This window comes from Perissodus microlepis, chromosome 19 (genome assembly GCF_051167445.1).
Source record: "Perissodus microlepis isolate ML-2025 ecotype Zambia chromosome 19, ASM5116744v1, whole genome shotgun sequence".
NCBI lineage: Eukaryota > Metazoa > Chordata > Actinopteri > Cichliformes > Cichlidae > Perissodus > Perissodus microlepis.
The window spans coordinates 956,461-973,033 of NC_140479.1; the positions used below are offsets into that span (position 1 = coordinate 956,461).

The 16,573-nt window shown below is 40.0% G+C and overlaps 2 protein-coding genes across 4 annotated transcripts in view; both read right to left on the reverse strand.

Moving 5' to 3' along the window:
- The window catches only part of syne3 (spectrin repeat containing, nuclear envelope family member 3), a 56,311-nt gene extending 52,799 nt beyond the window's left edge, over positions 1-3,512 (reverse strand). For both annotated transcript variants that reach the window (XM_084914132.1, XM_084914131.1), the window contains exon 1: positions 3,372-3,512. The gene's annotated coding sequence lies outside the window, so the exon portion shown is untranslated. The remainder of the gene's footprint in view (positions 1-3,371) is intronic.
- Positions 3,513-9,153: 5,641 nt separating this feature from the next.
- gabrr2a (gamma-aminobutyric acid type A receptor subunit rho2a) overlaps positions 9,154-16,573 on the reverse strand; it is an 81,080-nt gene continuing 73,660 nt past the window's right edge. For both annotated transcript variants that reach the window (XM_084913941.1, XM_084913942.1), the window contains exon 9: positions 9,154-14,770. In XM_084913941.1, coding sequence (XP_084770067.1) covers positions 14,435-14,770 — 336 coding nt within the window. In that variant the 3' untranslated portion in view covers positions 9,154-14,434. The remainder of the gene's footprint in view (positions 14,771-16,573) is intronic.

The window sequence follows — 16,573 nt, forward strand, 5'->3', positions numbered from 1 at the left end:
CTACTCAAAAAAAGTAATGATTACACATATTACACAGAACACTTTCCTTAAAAGTAATGCAGTATGTTACTAAATTACACTCAGGAGAAAGTAATCTGTTATACTGCTCATTATATTAATTATGCATTTCTGTCCTGGATGCAGTTTCCACTTTGCACAAAAAGACAACAGAATGATGGTAAAGTAAAAGTAATGTCCATATCCATGCTGTAGACCAGCGGTCCCCAACCTTTTTTGCGCCACGGACCGGTTTATGCCCGACAATATTTTCACGGACCGGCCTTTAAGGTGTCGCGGATAAATACAACAAAATAAAACTAGTACCGGTATCGAAAAAAAGAAAATTTATTCATAACACATTGCTCTCCGATGTATCCATGTGAGTATGAATGCATGTGAATGTTAGATAGAAAGAGCAAAGGAAGAAAGTGCTTGTGTGAATGAGGCAAGTTTTGTAAAGTGCTTTGAGTGTTCAGACTAGAAAAGCCAGTCCACCAAGACTAACAAATTCCAAGGAATTGAACTAGCGGTTCTTGATTCACATTCATAATCTCTGAATTCGACTAAGAATTGGGATCAAAACCAAGATTCGTTGTGGGCTAACCTGAGAGACAAACCTGAGGACTCTGAGAGTTTAAGTACATGCTGTGGTAAAAGCAAAATACACCAAATAATAAGAAATTCTGTGCTAAACTAATATTAGAATTTATAAAGAACAGTGTCTATTTATTTCAGTATAAATGTAAAAGCTTCATTGCTGGTTCCACACTTTAATGTAGATCAATTACAAACAAAACCTGAACCTCTGCCCTGGACGATTAGAACTCCTGATGGCTCTGACATTCTCAGGCCACATTTTGCTGCCACAGTTTCTGCCACCTTCTGTCAGGACTCTAGTTATCCCAACAGAAGGTTGGTAATGCCTAGGGTTAGGGCTGCAGCTACTGATTATTTTATTAATTGAGTAATCTATTGACTATTCAGTCAATGAATCAAGTAATCAGATATGAAATACTTCTGTCTTATTAATGACAAATGATAAATATTCAAAAGACAAAAAAAACAGCTATTTAAAAAAAAAACTCATTTATTTTCATTTTAGAAATTGCAATGTTTTAAAGTTCAACTGCATACAACTGTCAAAAACAAAACACAAAAAAACTAAAAGCTGTGACTGTATTTACTTTCCATATTTAAATTTCATTTTTTTAAAGAAAACGTTTTTTTAAATGCAAAAATATTTAAAGAATCTCAAATGTGCTCAAACGTCAAAGCCAAATAAAATAAGACAGCGGTCCCCAACCCCCGCGAGAGTTGAGGCTCGGGTGTGAAATTTAGGGTTTTCAGAGTTTTTATCATTAACTTGGTTTCCATGGGTCTTTTCCCGTATTGTAGTTGTGTGTCTTATTTTGAAAGAAATATTTACGCGTTACCATAGCAACCAGAGAGCATTAAGGGGCAGAGAAGAGGATGTTACTCTCAATGTTGTTGGCGCATTTCAGGAGGACGCTGCTAATAAAGTTACACAGTGAAATTGGGTTTATTATTATATTTACAAAATACCAGTTTTTGTCTTGGTCGTGTCATTTTACTTTGTTGTACTTATCTGCAACACTTTACAGGCCGGTCCATGAAAATATACATGCAATCTAAACTAAGGCATTAATATTTATTTCACCTCTATAACTTTGTCTCTCAGGTTTTCTGACATTAATTGGGGGGGGGGGGGGGGTTCTGACAGTGTATTATCTCCTGAATGGGGTAGATTTGGAGTGTGTGTATTCACATTTATCAAGCAAGTGAATAAGTAAGTTTGCCAGTTTGTTCTGATGCAGAATTTTTCTTCTGCTGAAAACAAAACGTTATGATGGTGTAGATGTTAGAAATTAATATTAATAATAATTCAGTGGGGAAAAAAACCTGAGGTCAGGGGACTCAGAGTTTTACTTTCCCAAGTATATTTTTTTACTAAATAAGTAAAAGAAAAATCTTTTATGCGAACATGCTGAATTAACTTAGCAAATTCATAGCCTGCTTCATGTGACTGACTGCCAGGCCAAGTGAACCCAGATAAGAGAAGAATACTCTTATTATGACACTTTGTTATGATCTGACACCTATCTGTCCATCATATATATGGAACACATGTGGGTGATTTGCTCCACCTTCCACAAATGTAATAAGGCCAGCTCAGCACTACACACAAAGTCACTGTGACTTCAGAATGCGTTATAAGGAAAACACAAGTAACAGACTGAGAATGTGAGTAACTGTGATGAAGTTCACTGCAGAAGCCAAAGCCCAAAAAAGAAAAAAAAAACAAGGGAAAATAGAAAGGCAGCACAGGCCCCTCTCATGAGTGACTCACTTTCCCCACCACAGCATTCCTTCTAACAAATATCTGCACACTCTACCTCAGACTATGGAGGCTTGCTAGTACTTAGGACTTCATTTCCCGACTCAAGATAGGAAATTTTAAATCTTTGTTTATCCCTAGAAAAATTACCTTGCCAACACCCACCTGCTTTTCCCTTATTAAAAATTGTTTCATCTTCATTGCTAATACCTTGTTTCATTAGAACTGGCGTTATATTTGACGACTAAATGTAGCTACTAGTATACCAGCTGGCATCCCCTTTTATTGCTATGCTTGTTGTCAGGTGAGTCAGCAACGCAGCGAGTTAAAAAGAAAATGTAGATGTGTTCGGGTTTGCTCACAACAAGCAACGTTGCCAAGTTCCAACGAAAATTTTTCACTTGCGTTGTAACAAATTCTTTCTCTCTCACACACACCGAGCAGCTGACACGTTTTTGCGCCCCCGCCGGAACCTTTGTTTTGGTTTGTTTCATTGTATCATGGCTGTAGTGACACCCCGCTTCCTTCCTCACTTTGACAGCTCGTGCGGTCAACTCGCATTAACATTAGTTCCAACTTTTACACGCATCTACAACTGACGGCGGTACAATTAAACAAATTATCTGTCATGCTAAGCCAGGTTCCCATGCTCATTTAGAATTCAAAGGCACATGTGAATATTCATACATAGTTCAACTTCCACACCTAACTACAGTCTCGTTTTTAACGACTTTTATGCTATGCTATGGTATGCTAAACTATCAGGCAAAATTCAAGGTCGGTGCCCCACTGGTTTACTGTTAAAAGCACATACATACATACACACAACTAAACCATGTGCGTTCATTTCAGTTCTACCTAACTCTTTCTTGCATAGTATTTTAACAGAGAGCAACTCTAAGTACAGTACAGAGAGTTATCCGTGTTTGTAGCTAGAGCTAGTTCTGTGATTCGGCTATCTCCACGACGGTGCATTTGCTATCATGTGGCATAAAAAAATACAATAAAAACTTACAGCTTTGATTTCATCAAGTGAGAGAAGCCACCGCCGCGATCGCTGTAATTCTATGTTGTGTACAGTAAAGTTACAAAAGGCAGGAAGTAACCCTGGCCTTCGGGGGCTGGAGTGTACAGCAGCCTGCCTTGCTGCCTTCAAGGACACCATGTAAACGGCAAATGACCTGATGTTTCAAACTAACCCAGAAATGTGCTTCATAAAAACAAACAAACAAAACACTAAAGGAATTAAATACTGTTAAATAATATTGCTAAGGTTTCTGAAAAGTGGGATGAAAAAAGAAGATTTTAGATTTGTCAAAAGAAATACAAAAACAAATGCAAAACTACACAGAGAAATATCTCAAACAAACCGAGTAAAAGTATGAAAATTCCTGTAGCATTCGACATGCTTAGAAGAAAGAGAGTACATTTTTGCCTATTCCTCAAATAGAGATAGAAACAGTAATCGTGAAATCACAATTTTATTTGACACATTCACGAAAAACATGCATACAGGTTTTTGTTGACTGCAGATTTGCAGGTTCCACTAATATGGTATTCCTGACCGTTAATTGCATTCTCAGTTCTAGTCGTATTACTAGAGTGTTTCCGCCAGAACCTGAACTCAACAGATTGAACCAGAGGACTAAACAAACCCGGAGCAGCTGCTGAGTCCGGAGGGGTGTAACTGCGAAGCAAGATTAATGGCTTAGCGCGTGTCGAGTTATCTGTGTCGCGAAGTTTTAACCGGCTAAATCACCATGGTAACTTACAGACTTAAGTAGAAATACAGATACTTCTGTTAAAAATTTCAGTAAAACTTTTGGTACTGATTCAACTTCTTTACTCCAATAAAAGTGAAAAAGTAATGGCTATGAAATGCACTCAAAGTAAGAAAGTAAAACGTAGCTCCTTAAAATACATTTCTACCATATTTTTTATGGAAAGGTAACTGGACGTTCTGCTATATTCATTATATACTAATATAATAGTAGTACATGAGAACACTGATGTTATTTGAATCTCAATTCTAATTATAATGAATGTTCTTTGCTTGAATCTATTATATAGGACACAAGCAGTAAGAGAGAATTTTAAATTATCTCATTTTTCTGTTGCCTACAGGGTTGAGGATGACTTTGCCTCCACACCTAAACAGAAAAATGAGAACAGTCAGGCGTTAAATTGAGATTCAAAAGATGGGGGAAGCCTAAGATCTGTTGTTGTGTGCTGTTGCGTGGGGGAAATACTAAAAACAGGGATCATTTCTAATGTGAATTCCAGTAGATTTTCTTAGTGGACGAGCTGTTATCAGCTGACTTGCTGCTCTTTATGGATTTACACAACTGAATTTGAAAACAACACGTAGGAAGATGTTTCAAAACTATCTCAGTCAACATGTAGTGAAATGCTTGTGTTCAAACTGCGGACTTTCTGCAGACGTAGCCTGGACCCTTATTGGATACCGGGTTGGAATCAGCCTTGTGACTCCCACTTCGAAACTGTATAAATGGCCTGTATTTGTATAGCACTTTACTTTAGTGTACCACTACACTATCCAGCTGCTGGATACTACACTATTCAGATAAATAAATTAATCCCAGCTACACTTGATATATCACTGACCATGAGCATCAAAGCCTTTACTGTGAGCTCACCACATTACTGCAAGCAAACCTGTTTTTCCTGCACAAAGCTACGGAGCATTTTCATGCAACATCTGAATAACACAAAAATAGTCTATTTAATTTGTTGTGCAGAAAGGTAGTGCCAGCCTACATTACATAATATTCTGCCTACAATAAAACCTAGTTCTCCCGTAGACAGTTTTTACACCTATAATGGCTACTCTATGCCTGTGTCAAATTATTCATCATCTGACACTTAAGACCAACCGTACAAGGCTAAACTACACCCTGGTGCTATGCCCACCTACCAACACATACATGAAGAAACACACACAGTCTCCGCTTTGCCTTTTTTCATTTCTTGATTGGAATTAATAAAAAATAAATAAATTATTGGTTATTTTTTACTATAGTCAATGTAGCTAGGTTTATGTTTGAATAATTCCAGCGACAGTTGTGTTCATGTTAACAGGTTTATATTTAAAAGGCTTGTACAAAATTAAAACACAGTCAACACTCAAAGAAAACAAATTTTTGTGCACTGTTTGCCTCCTGCTTAACCAACTGTTGTCTAAACTAAACAATAAATATAAGTAAATACAGAGAAGGCACAATTTCTAAGAATACACTTTAGACACTTTCAAGGTCTATATTTTAAAATACATCGGAAAAACTCAGAAAGCCAGGGTGAATCCAGGCGTATTGAGAACATGCAATCTTTAAAGTCACAGGTTTACAGTCAGCTGTTCAAAGCAGTGCACAATTACTTCATATGAAGTCACATGCCTTTCCAAAACCGAGGGATCCTTTTAATGCAGTGTAAATAAGTTCTTTAAATTGTTCTTCGTTCTCGACACCTCTTGGCAGATAGAGGCATAAGCTGCATGTCGTAAGCGTACAATATGCAGCGCAATCCTGGTTCCTGGTCATAAAACTATTGCAGGACTTTGGGAACCCCAGTGGTGGCAGACAGGCAGTCAGCTCCAGTTACAAAGACCAGCAAGTCTTCAAATGTATGGTCCACTTCTTGCTCTGGTAAAACTAACAAATAACTAAAAAGTAATACTTGAAGTGGTTGACCTTGAAGTGACATTTATGATTACAAAGAATAACTTTATTTTTATTTCTTAAAACATGAAAACCACTGCACTCTGTTATTACATTTTACACAGTAGTCCAAGGCTCTCAGAACTGGGTCACATTATAGACTGCGATAGCATGAAAGATTTCCTGTATCTTTCTTTGGGGGAGCAGACCTGAATTGCTCTGTTAGAGAATTCTGATTGTTCGCAGGGTCACAGGTTTACAGCTGACTGTAAACCTGTGACTTTAAAGATTCCATCATGGTCAGGACTGTCCATGATGGAGTACGGCTCACGGAGCACACCATAGCAAAGTACACGGCACTCACCAGAAGTGACTGACAGAACATCTTCAACATTTTGGTGCACACACAAGCTTCATTAGCAAAAACAGTCTGCTCATCCTCTTTGTGTTCTGCTGTGATGTCACACACTTATGGGACGTTTCAAGAGCACTCTGATGACTTTGAGAAGGACATCTCAAGTTTACATTAAAAGCAAGTATTTTGTGTTCTTAAGATTGCTCATTTTAATTTTGGTTCAAATCTTAAAGACATCTCTAAGGCAGTATGACATCTTTCTAAAATACGGGAACATGGGGGCAGACAGAAGTGCTGTACATGTAGAAAAACACTGGCGTCCCATCTGGGCTCACAACACACAAGAGAGGAAAAGAGTGCAAACAAATACATGGCCACTTTTTAAATTCCCCTCTTGTTTAGTTGACATGTGGACGCCCTCCAGAGGATAAGAAATGTATGACTCATACAGGTCTGATTCCAAACTGCACATGAGTTTTTTTTTACACGTACGCAGTGTTGGGACTAACGCGTTATTAAGTAACGCTTTACAGTAACTACGTTATTATTGTGGTAACTAGTACGGTAACTAGTTATTATGCCAAAATCAGGAACGCGTTACTCGTTACTGGGATTTAAATAGGCTCGTTATTCGTTACTTCGTGTGGTGGCATCGCGGAGCTTCCACAGATTCAATAACATTAGCAAGTGGTGGAAGCCAGCAGGTGGATGAAGGAAAAGGGAGGCAGGAGGAGAGACCCGAGGCAGCCGGTCCGAGTATCAGGTGAACTGAACTTCAGGTAAGAAGTTATAACCTGCAGTCCATCTGGGTCAGATATAAACCAAGTTTAGGTGGAGTTTATTTTCGTTGTGCTGACCTTTTCGTACTGCGTGCTAGCTAGCATGACGGAGTTTCTATACAGCTGGGTGGTGCTATGTTACTGATGTTGAACTTTATTTTGTTCATAGGTTAATTATTAGAGTTGCCAACCGTCCTGTAAAAAACAGAATCGTCTCGTATTCAGAGAAAATATTGTGCGTTTCGTGTTGAGGTGAAAAGGAACATTTTGTCCCGGACTTCAGCTACAATGAAAAAGACACAAAGCTGGAGTTATTCTGTCTTTGCTGCACAGCTGCCTCTTCTCCTCTCATTCTCTCCCCCCTCTCTCTCCTGATTCTACTTCAATCATGAAACTGATCAATGATCAGCTGATCGGCTTTTCTCTCTTGTTTGTTTATCGCCCACTTTGCGCCAGAAAGAGGAAACCAGCGGATGTCGCGGTAAACAACAGCAGCACGTTTAAGCTCGATCAGTTGTTGTTAGAATTTATTTAATATTACTTTCTAGTATCAGCTGATGTTTGCTGGAGCCACAGCTGTAAAGCTGCTGGTCATGATGTCGGTTTGGATATGTGGTGAGAGGGAAACATGAAGATGAAACCAGGAGATGTCCTTACTGAATCATCAGAGCTGTGATGGAGAAACAGGTTTACCTTTTAGGTGACATGAATGAGTTGAAGTTATGAACTGTTTCTGAGAGACAAATAACACCAGGATCCTTTTTTTAAGTAGCTGACAGCTGGTAACTGTGCAGGGGCGGGTCTAGCAAAGTGTTGCCAGGGGGGCAGGTAGGGCATTAACAGGGAGAGGGGGGCACAAGGAAATACTTTCTTATTCTCATTTAAAATGTCTCGCTTTTAAAAAAAATAATTATCTGAGTCTTACAACAAACGATTGATAGATTAATGCATATATACCATCAGAACAGTGAACATCACTGTCACAACAGCGTTTGTTTTCATTCAAAGGCTTTATGATTTTTCCTATAATGGCGGCCGGTCTCTAGTCAAAATGCCCAGGACGATTTTTTTGTCCCAGTCCAGCCCTGTAAGCAGCTCATCTGCAGTCTGGTGTTACCTGCATCTTCCTATTCAGAAGGCAGAATTTCTGAGTACAATCGAAAGCACCACGACTGCAGTTTTTGTGTTGGATGTAAAAGCAGGCTAGAATCATCGACGGTCCAGGTGTGGGATTTCTCTCGTGGAAATGTGCACATTATTTTTTTCCTTTCTATTGGTAGGTGGCACAGTGCACTTGTGGCAAGTAAGCAAGCTAGAAGACTGGCAGTCTGGCTGGTATCCAGTTAGCAACACATTAACAAGAGAATTCTGAGTAAAACCAAAGTTACTTTCCCTAGTAACTAGTTACTCTGAAAGTAACGAGTAACTTGAAGTAACTGAGTTACTTTTGATAGAAGTAACTAGTAATGTAACTAAATTACTAATTTAAAGTAACTTACCCAACACTGCACGTACGTGTGGAAAGATCAAAAATGATATTCTTGATACACTGTTGATAATGTTATTAAATTTCAAGGCAATTATAAAGTGGCATTAATTTAAATAGAGAAAAACTGTATTTTTCCTAAACACTGAGCTCTCCACTTGTTTAAGAAAAAGCGTTCTGTCTTTTGTTTACTTTATCATGTTTTAAATTCATTAAAATGCATGGTATATAAGTATATAAGTAAAGATTATGCTAAAGATTGCTACGGAATTAGATAAAGTAGTCACACTTAGGCAATTGCTTGCATTTGTGACATGAAATTATTTGCTTGAATTATGCTTTTTTTACTTGCACATACGTTAAGACATAAATATCATTCAATACAATAAGCTCTATAGAGCTAGCATAAAATATGGATTACTGCAATTTTACATGAGAGGATTTAGTGAGTTAATGTGTTTAATATATCCAAACAAATAGTAACAACTCATGTGTACAGAGCATTTCAGTCACAGGCTTCATGTTTATTAATGATACAGGATCAGCTTCCAAATAAAAACATAAATATCTATACAGTTACGATCGATATGAATAAAGCTTTACTGTGGACATGTCATTTGTCACTCAACTTAATTAAATTTTGAATTACTGAATCGACTATGTGCACGTTAGCATATGCTACTTCCGGTGCGGAAACTCCTGTGGGGAGCTTTGTTTCCGGTGTCCTATTCGCGTCTGGTTTACGGTCCAAAACAAGTTAAGCAAATGAATGAATCAAGCGGCGATTTACATTTCTATAGATGTCTCGGGCATTTACCCAATATATCTGTAAATGATGTTCATCGACTTGTCGATATTTTTTCCCCTGCGCCTCAGGGCAAAAGAGAAAAGGGATTCAAATGTTATATTTCTCAGCTGTCCCTCGTTTATCGCGGGTGTTATGTTCTAAAAATAACCAGCGATAGGTGAAATCAAGTAGCCAATTTTATTTTTTGACGGTGCAAAATGTTTTGTGGACATTGTGGACATACAGCACTGCACTTCAGAGTCACACTGCTAGCATCGATGCAGCGATTCTGTACTGTACAGGAGAGACGTCACGGAGGAGATCGTCTGCAGCGATCAGGACGCAGGACACAATGTGACGTAAAAAAAAAACGTGCAAACTTGCACTAAAAAATCAGCGAAACAGCGAGGTGAAAGGTGAACCGCGTTATAGCGAGGGACCGCTGTAATTTTTAAGGTAAGTCACAACATACCCTTCCTAAATACTAATGTATAGAAACCGTTACCAGCAATCGTTCATTTTTTGTGTGGCTTTTTTCACGGTTTGTTAACATGCTGTGTAGGTGTGTACTTGACTAGCTGATATCGACATAACGGGGAAACATCTGGTTTGACTATTCTTCACCTGTAGTTTGAATGCTGAACATTTGCCTGTTTAAATCATGAGACCAGTCACTATACAGAGATGTGCTTCTGAATGTGGACGATGTGTCTTCTGCTGCAGTGATGCAGTTCTGCTTGTGTTGAGTGATGTAAACAACTGATCGATCTAAACTCTTTAAACGTCAAAATTGATCATTAGATTTTTTATGACACAACAGCGGTGAGTGTTCCCACCTTCTGCTCTTTGTAACTTAACGCCATCTTTCCGTTTTCGAGTTTTGGACATGATTGTGGAGGATATCTTCGCAGTAGCGATTGACCGCAAAGTAAAGCTACCGGAAATGTACAACCCCACATCCGGTCTCAAACCAGGAAGTTAGCATTTTCTCGTGCACAGGGTCTATTACTGTAACATCTGTTGCTGTCATAGGATAAAATTGGTGGATTTGAAAAAAATTGTCACAGTATATTTGTTTGACGTATAAATGTATTATTAAATATTGAAAAAAAAAAAAATAAATAACAAACTTTGTACTTTACATACATTCTTTGAAAAATCCAGCAACTGTCAAATATCATCTCGGTATGATGTGATTAAATTAGAACGGGCTAAAAGAACTGTTTGCATGATCAGCTCATTATGCTCATTGGTGCTCATTATGGGCTCCCGCCCCTGGCCCACGCACCTGCCATCTCCACACCTGCTGCCTATCTTCGTAATCCCGAGCCCTACTTAAGATGGCAGCACTGTGCTACTCGTCGCTGGATCGTTGAGCTATCAGCGTCAGTCCCCCTGCAGTCAGAAAATTAGAATCTGTCAGTCTGTTTCTAACCGGAGTTTCTGTGTACAGATCTTTCCCGGACTCAGTCCCACCTGCGAGCGAGTGTGTGGCGTGTACGACCTTGTGGTGGAAAGAGGAGAGAAATTTGGAAACGTTTGGAGTCTGTTCGATCCCCCTCCTTTTCCCTCACAGACCCTGGAGCCCTGGACCTCCCCCCTTCCCCCCTCTTGCACGTGTACATATTATCACCCGGTGTTGTCTTTTGTAAATAAATTCACTGTCTTCTTTGCAAGGATCCCTGGTCTGCGCGTAAGTCCGTTTACACCCCGTAATCACTGCAGAATTGTGTGTTTTTAACACTTCACTTTGTTGAACTGCATAACAAAATAAAAAGTCAGGAAACATGTGAACACAGCAGGAAGAAGTACAGGGCCTCAGTGTTTCACATCTGAATCTGCAGACTGGTCAGAGGCACCTTGAATCCCTGCTGAGTGAAAGTGGTTCCAGAAAACCGGTGGCTAGAAATACATAAATGTGTGGTTATCTTCATACAGAAACGACAATGTTTGAGAAACATAATGTTTTAGAAAACATGGCAGCAGAAGAGGTAGGTAGTTTCTTTTTTACCCATAGTATTGATTGCAATTGCAGCAGTTTACAAAACATAATCCCAAGTCACATGTGGCTTCAAACACAACTTTAAATATAACAGCAGTTCTGAAAACATTTGAGATGCTGTATTAAATGTAAATTTTAAATAAAATGCAACAATTTGAAAATGTTACAAACCCATCTTTTAATCGCAACAGAACATAGAAAATACATCAAATGTCGAAACTTAGAAAATGTACAATTTTAAGAAGAAAAAATAGCTAATTTTAAATTTGATAAAAGTTGGGACCATGTTTAGTACGACTGGTCTTTGTGGAACGGAGGGTTCAGGGGCAGTACCAGAGGAGGCCATTTCTATTTTGCTATGTTCTTCTATTTATGTGCACACTTGGTAAGCTTTTTGGTGACAGTCTATAAACGTCTGGGAACTGAGGAGATCTTGCTCTTTTGGGAGAGAAATATTGTTGCCCCATTGTAGCCTGATAGATTATTCTAGCTGCTCAACAGTCCTGGGTCTTTTTTCTCATGTTTTTCATTTCAAGACACACCAAATGTTTTTCAGCTGGTGGCCAGATGCTTCTAGTACAAGGCCATGCTGCTGGAAGAGATGCAGTATATGGTTTTACTGAAATATGCAAACCCTTCCCTGAAGCCATACTCTGGATGGTACATAAGTTGCTCCCCATACCATCAGAGATGGAGGCTTTAAACTGAGTCCTGATAGAAAGTCCCTCTCCTGTTTAGTCCAGAGGAGCAAGTGCCCAATTCCGTTTTGCAAAAACAATTTCAAATTTCAGTTTGTCTTATTACAGAAGTGTTTCCCACTTTGTTTAAGTCAATTTTTCTTTGTATAACAGAGTTTTAATCTACAGCCATCAAACTGTCTTCACAGATGATTTCTGGAGGTGCTCCTGAGCCTATGCAGTTCATGATAGAATGATACCTGCTCTTAATTCAGTGTCATCTGAGGGTCTGAAGGTAATGGGCATCCAAAATTGATTTTTATCCTTTTATCTAATTTGTAGAACAATGTTTTTCAGAGGTGTCTTCTAAAAACTTCTTGTTTATGATGACCTTTTTGATGCCATGTTTTCTGAAACTTGTAAAGCCGAAGCTGGGCCCATTTAAACCTCTCCCATTCCATCACCTTTGGCTAGAAAATACTAAATAATAGTAACATTACCGGTCTATATTGTTAGATGAATGAGTATCCATCACTGTGCTAATTGAGCACACCTTCCTTTCAACAGTGATGAGGACTGGCTAAGAATGGACACCACTTCATATGCCTCACAGTGATTAGGTTTACTACCTACTGGTCTGTTACTTTGAAATGGTGAGTTTTAAGGAAAATGTGAAAAAAAAATTAACCAGAGCATATGTTATTAGCTCAGTTACCTTGTTGCTGAAACTTGAGCTTCAATTCAGCTAATGTACTCTTATGAGGCAGTCATGTCTTCTAAATAGTGCTGTCAGCGTTAATCTCGTTATTAACATTAACACTGACAGCACTACTTCTAAACCTTACTTATGGAGGCAGGAGTTTGAACATTTAAAATCATTAGAACTAGCTGAATTTTTAACCACTTTTAAACTTCCCACCACAGCCTGTGCACATGAAAAATTCTGGAACTTGCCTGTTTCCATCCAAATATTTTTTGCATTTTAATTTTATTTAAAAGAGTGTAAAAAATTGTAAATAAGTCCTGCCAGACTGAGGCTTTCAGACTAAAGAAGTGTGGAAAAATAGCAGCAGACCAAATCTTTGCTCTGAACCATGCACAGACTAATAATTATTCACATTATTGAAACAAACCCATTGCTACGCATATCCACATATTTCTCTGTCTTTTGAGAATTGATTGTTTTTTTTATGTGATTGTGTTGATCAATCACCAGCAAGATGCTAACAGCTGAGTTACTGTTGAGTTCGCCATTATATGATCAGCCCAACTTCTAATACTGACTAACAGACCTTTGATCTTTGTCATGTGTTACTAGTACGTTGAATTTTAGTTCAAGTGTCCTAGGTAAGTGAAATATCTCTGCAGTTATGGTTACATGACAAGAAACTTTGGTATACATAGTATTGTTCTCCACGGCATGAATCCTGAGTTTCTTGATTTCTTTTACAGGGAAAAGTTTATGATTATGTATTATTTTCCACTAATGTTACTATATTGACATTCATCAGCTTCACTTTGTATTTAATCAATTTCTTTCATATTTTTAGAAGCCATTCTTCACAAAAACATTTGAGCTGTTCCCATATTTGTTTCTAGAACTCTATACAGCATATAATGAGAATGCTGAAACTGACAGCAGCAAAATAGAAGCAGGTATCCATGTTAAAGAAAAAGCACTTATTCGCCTTTAAGATGATGCGCATACTAACAGAGTACAACCTCGGAGAGCTCTTAATGTGTGTTCCTCAATCTTAGGTCAGAATATCATTTTAGCTGAAATAACTGTCTTATAAATATGATCAGAGTTCATTATTTATCTATCATATATATATGAAAATAACTGAGTCATGATTAACAATGCACCTCATTGTGACTTTCATTTTATGATTGTTAAAAATCAAAACAATAAATATAAATAAACAATCAATACCTCACGGCATAAATACAGACACTATACACTGTATCTTTATCTATACAATTAAAATACAAAATATACGGTTTCTTCATCATATCAGGAATAGCAGTAATTTGTACAAAGACCTTTTCAATAGCAGCTGACAACTGACTAAGCTAAAAGAGACGACAAGAATTAGCATCAGTGGTTTGGAACAGAATTTATATCTTTTGTTTTTTTAACTGAATGACATCCCATCACATTGGAAACATTTAAGACATGTTTTGCTCATGTCCTTCATTATATCGATTTAGCAGCACAACAGCACTCAGAATTAGTCCCTTGTCTCACTGATGTAGCATTCATACTGTCTGTGTATGCTAATGTCCCCACTGGCCTCAGTCTTGACTGACAGTGTTGTTTAGCAGTATACTGACCAGTAGATAAGATTAAAGAAGATGTATGAACCAGGGAAAATCATTCGGGAGTATTTGTCAATGGCATGCGTGTTCTGGATGATGTTGAGGGCACGAAGGCTCTTCTTCTTCTTCGTTGTTGTGGACTCACTACTCACTGACAGGTGTACCACCATATGATCAGGTTTATCAGAAACCTCGTGCATGTCTGCCTGTACTTCCTCAGGTACTATGGGCTCTTCAGTGTAGCCAGCCAAACTATTGGTGTCAGCTTCACTGTAGGTGCCATCCAACATGGTCATGGTTCGTGTTTGGGAAATACCACAGGTACAGGGCAGTGACTGGCAGGGAAGAAATACAACTGAAGTCATTATTGCATGCAACATCACCACATATCAACATTTCATCTTTGCTCCAGGACAGAGCAGCTGGAACACAGATTTTTTGAAGATCACTGCATGAATGATAGCTGTCTTGTAAATGTGCCAATCTGATTCATTTCAGCTACTGTTATCAGAAAGGATTGTGTTGTTCAAACTTCTGCTTTAAAAGCTCTCAGTACAGCACAGTGCCATTTGTTTGAATTCATCCATCCATCCATCCATCTTCTTCCACTTTATCCGGGGCCGGGTCGCAGGGGCAGCAGCCTAAGCAGATAAGCCCAGACCCGCCTCTCCCCAGCCACCTCCTCTAACTTATCCGGGGGAACACCAAGGCGTTCCCAGGCCAGCCGAGAGATATAATCTCTCCAGCGTGTCCTGGGTCTGCAGGAGGCATCCTTGTCAGATGCCCGAACCACCTCAGCTGGCTCCTTTCGATGTGGAAGAGCAGCGGCTCTACTCTGAGCCCCTCCCGGTTGGCTGAACTTCTTCTCACCCTATCTCTAAGGGAGAGGCCAGCCACCCTTCGGAGGAAGCTCATTTCCGCCGCTTGTGTCTGCAATCTTGTTCTTTCGGTCACTACCCACAGCTCGTGGCCATAGGTGAGGGTAGGGACATACATCGACCGGTAAATTGAGACCTTCGCTTTTACACTCAGCTCCCTCTTCACCACGACAGACCGGTGCAGCGTCCGCATCACTGCAGCCGCAGCACCAATCCGTCTGTCGATCTCCGGCTCCCTTCTCCCATCACTCGCGAACAAGACCCCGAGATACTTGAACTCCTCCACTTGGGGCAGGAACTCATCCCCGACCCGGAGTGGGCACTCCACCCTTTTCCGTCTGAGAACCATGCCGCTGCTTCACACTCGACTGCGAACCGTTCCAGTGCAAGCTGGAGGCCATCACCCGATGAAGCCAACAGAACCACATCATCTGCAAAAAGCAGAGATGAGATTCTGAGGCCACCCAAGTGAAAGCCTTCTGCCACTTGGCTACGCCTAGAAATCCTGTCCATAAAAATGATGAACAGAATCTGTGACAAAGGGCAGCCCTGGCGGAGCCCATCACCCACCGGGAATGAGTCCGACTTATTGCCGGCAATGCGAACCAAGCTCTTGTAATGGTTGTATAGGGATCGAATGGCCCGTAGCAATGGGCCAGACACCCCATACTCCCGTAGCATCTCCCACAGGACACCCCGAGGGACACGGTTGAATGCCTTCTCCAAGTCCACAAAACACATGTAGACTGGTTGGGCAAACTCCCACGCGCCCTCAAGTATCCTTGAGAGGATAAAGAGCTGATCCAGTGTTCTGCGACCAGGACGAAAACTGCATTGTTCCTTTTGTATCCGAGGTTCGACTAGTGGATGAACTCTCCTTTCCAGCACCCTGGCATAGACTTTCCCAGGGAGGCTGAGAAGTGTGATCCCCCTGTAGTTGGAACACACCCTCCGGTCCCCCATCTTAAAGATGGGGACCACCACCCCCGTCTGCCAGTGCAGGGGTACTGCCCCTGATCTCCACGCAACATTGTAGAGGTGTGTCAACCAGGACAGCCCTACAACGTCCAGAGCCTTCAGGAACTCAGGGCGGGAGGAGGAATTGGCCGTCCAACTGGGGTCTGGAGTGTGGGGCCTCCCTGCTGCTGCGGAGTCGGGGCGGTCTGCTTCTCCCCACCGCAGGGAAAAGGGTAACACCACCTGGGTCTGGGTGCAGTTTCCCCTCCAGGGGCAAAGGTACCTAGACCCGGTTCTTAGAGT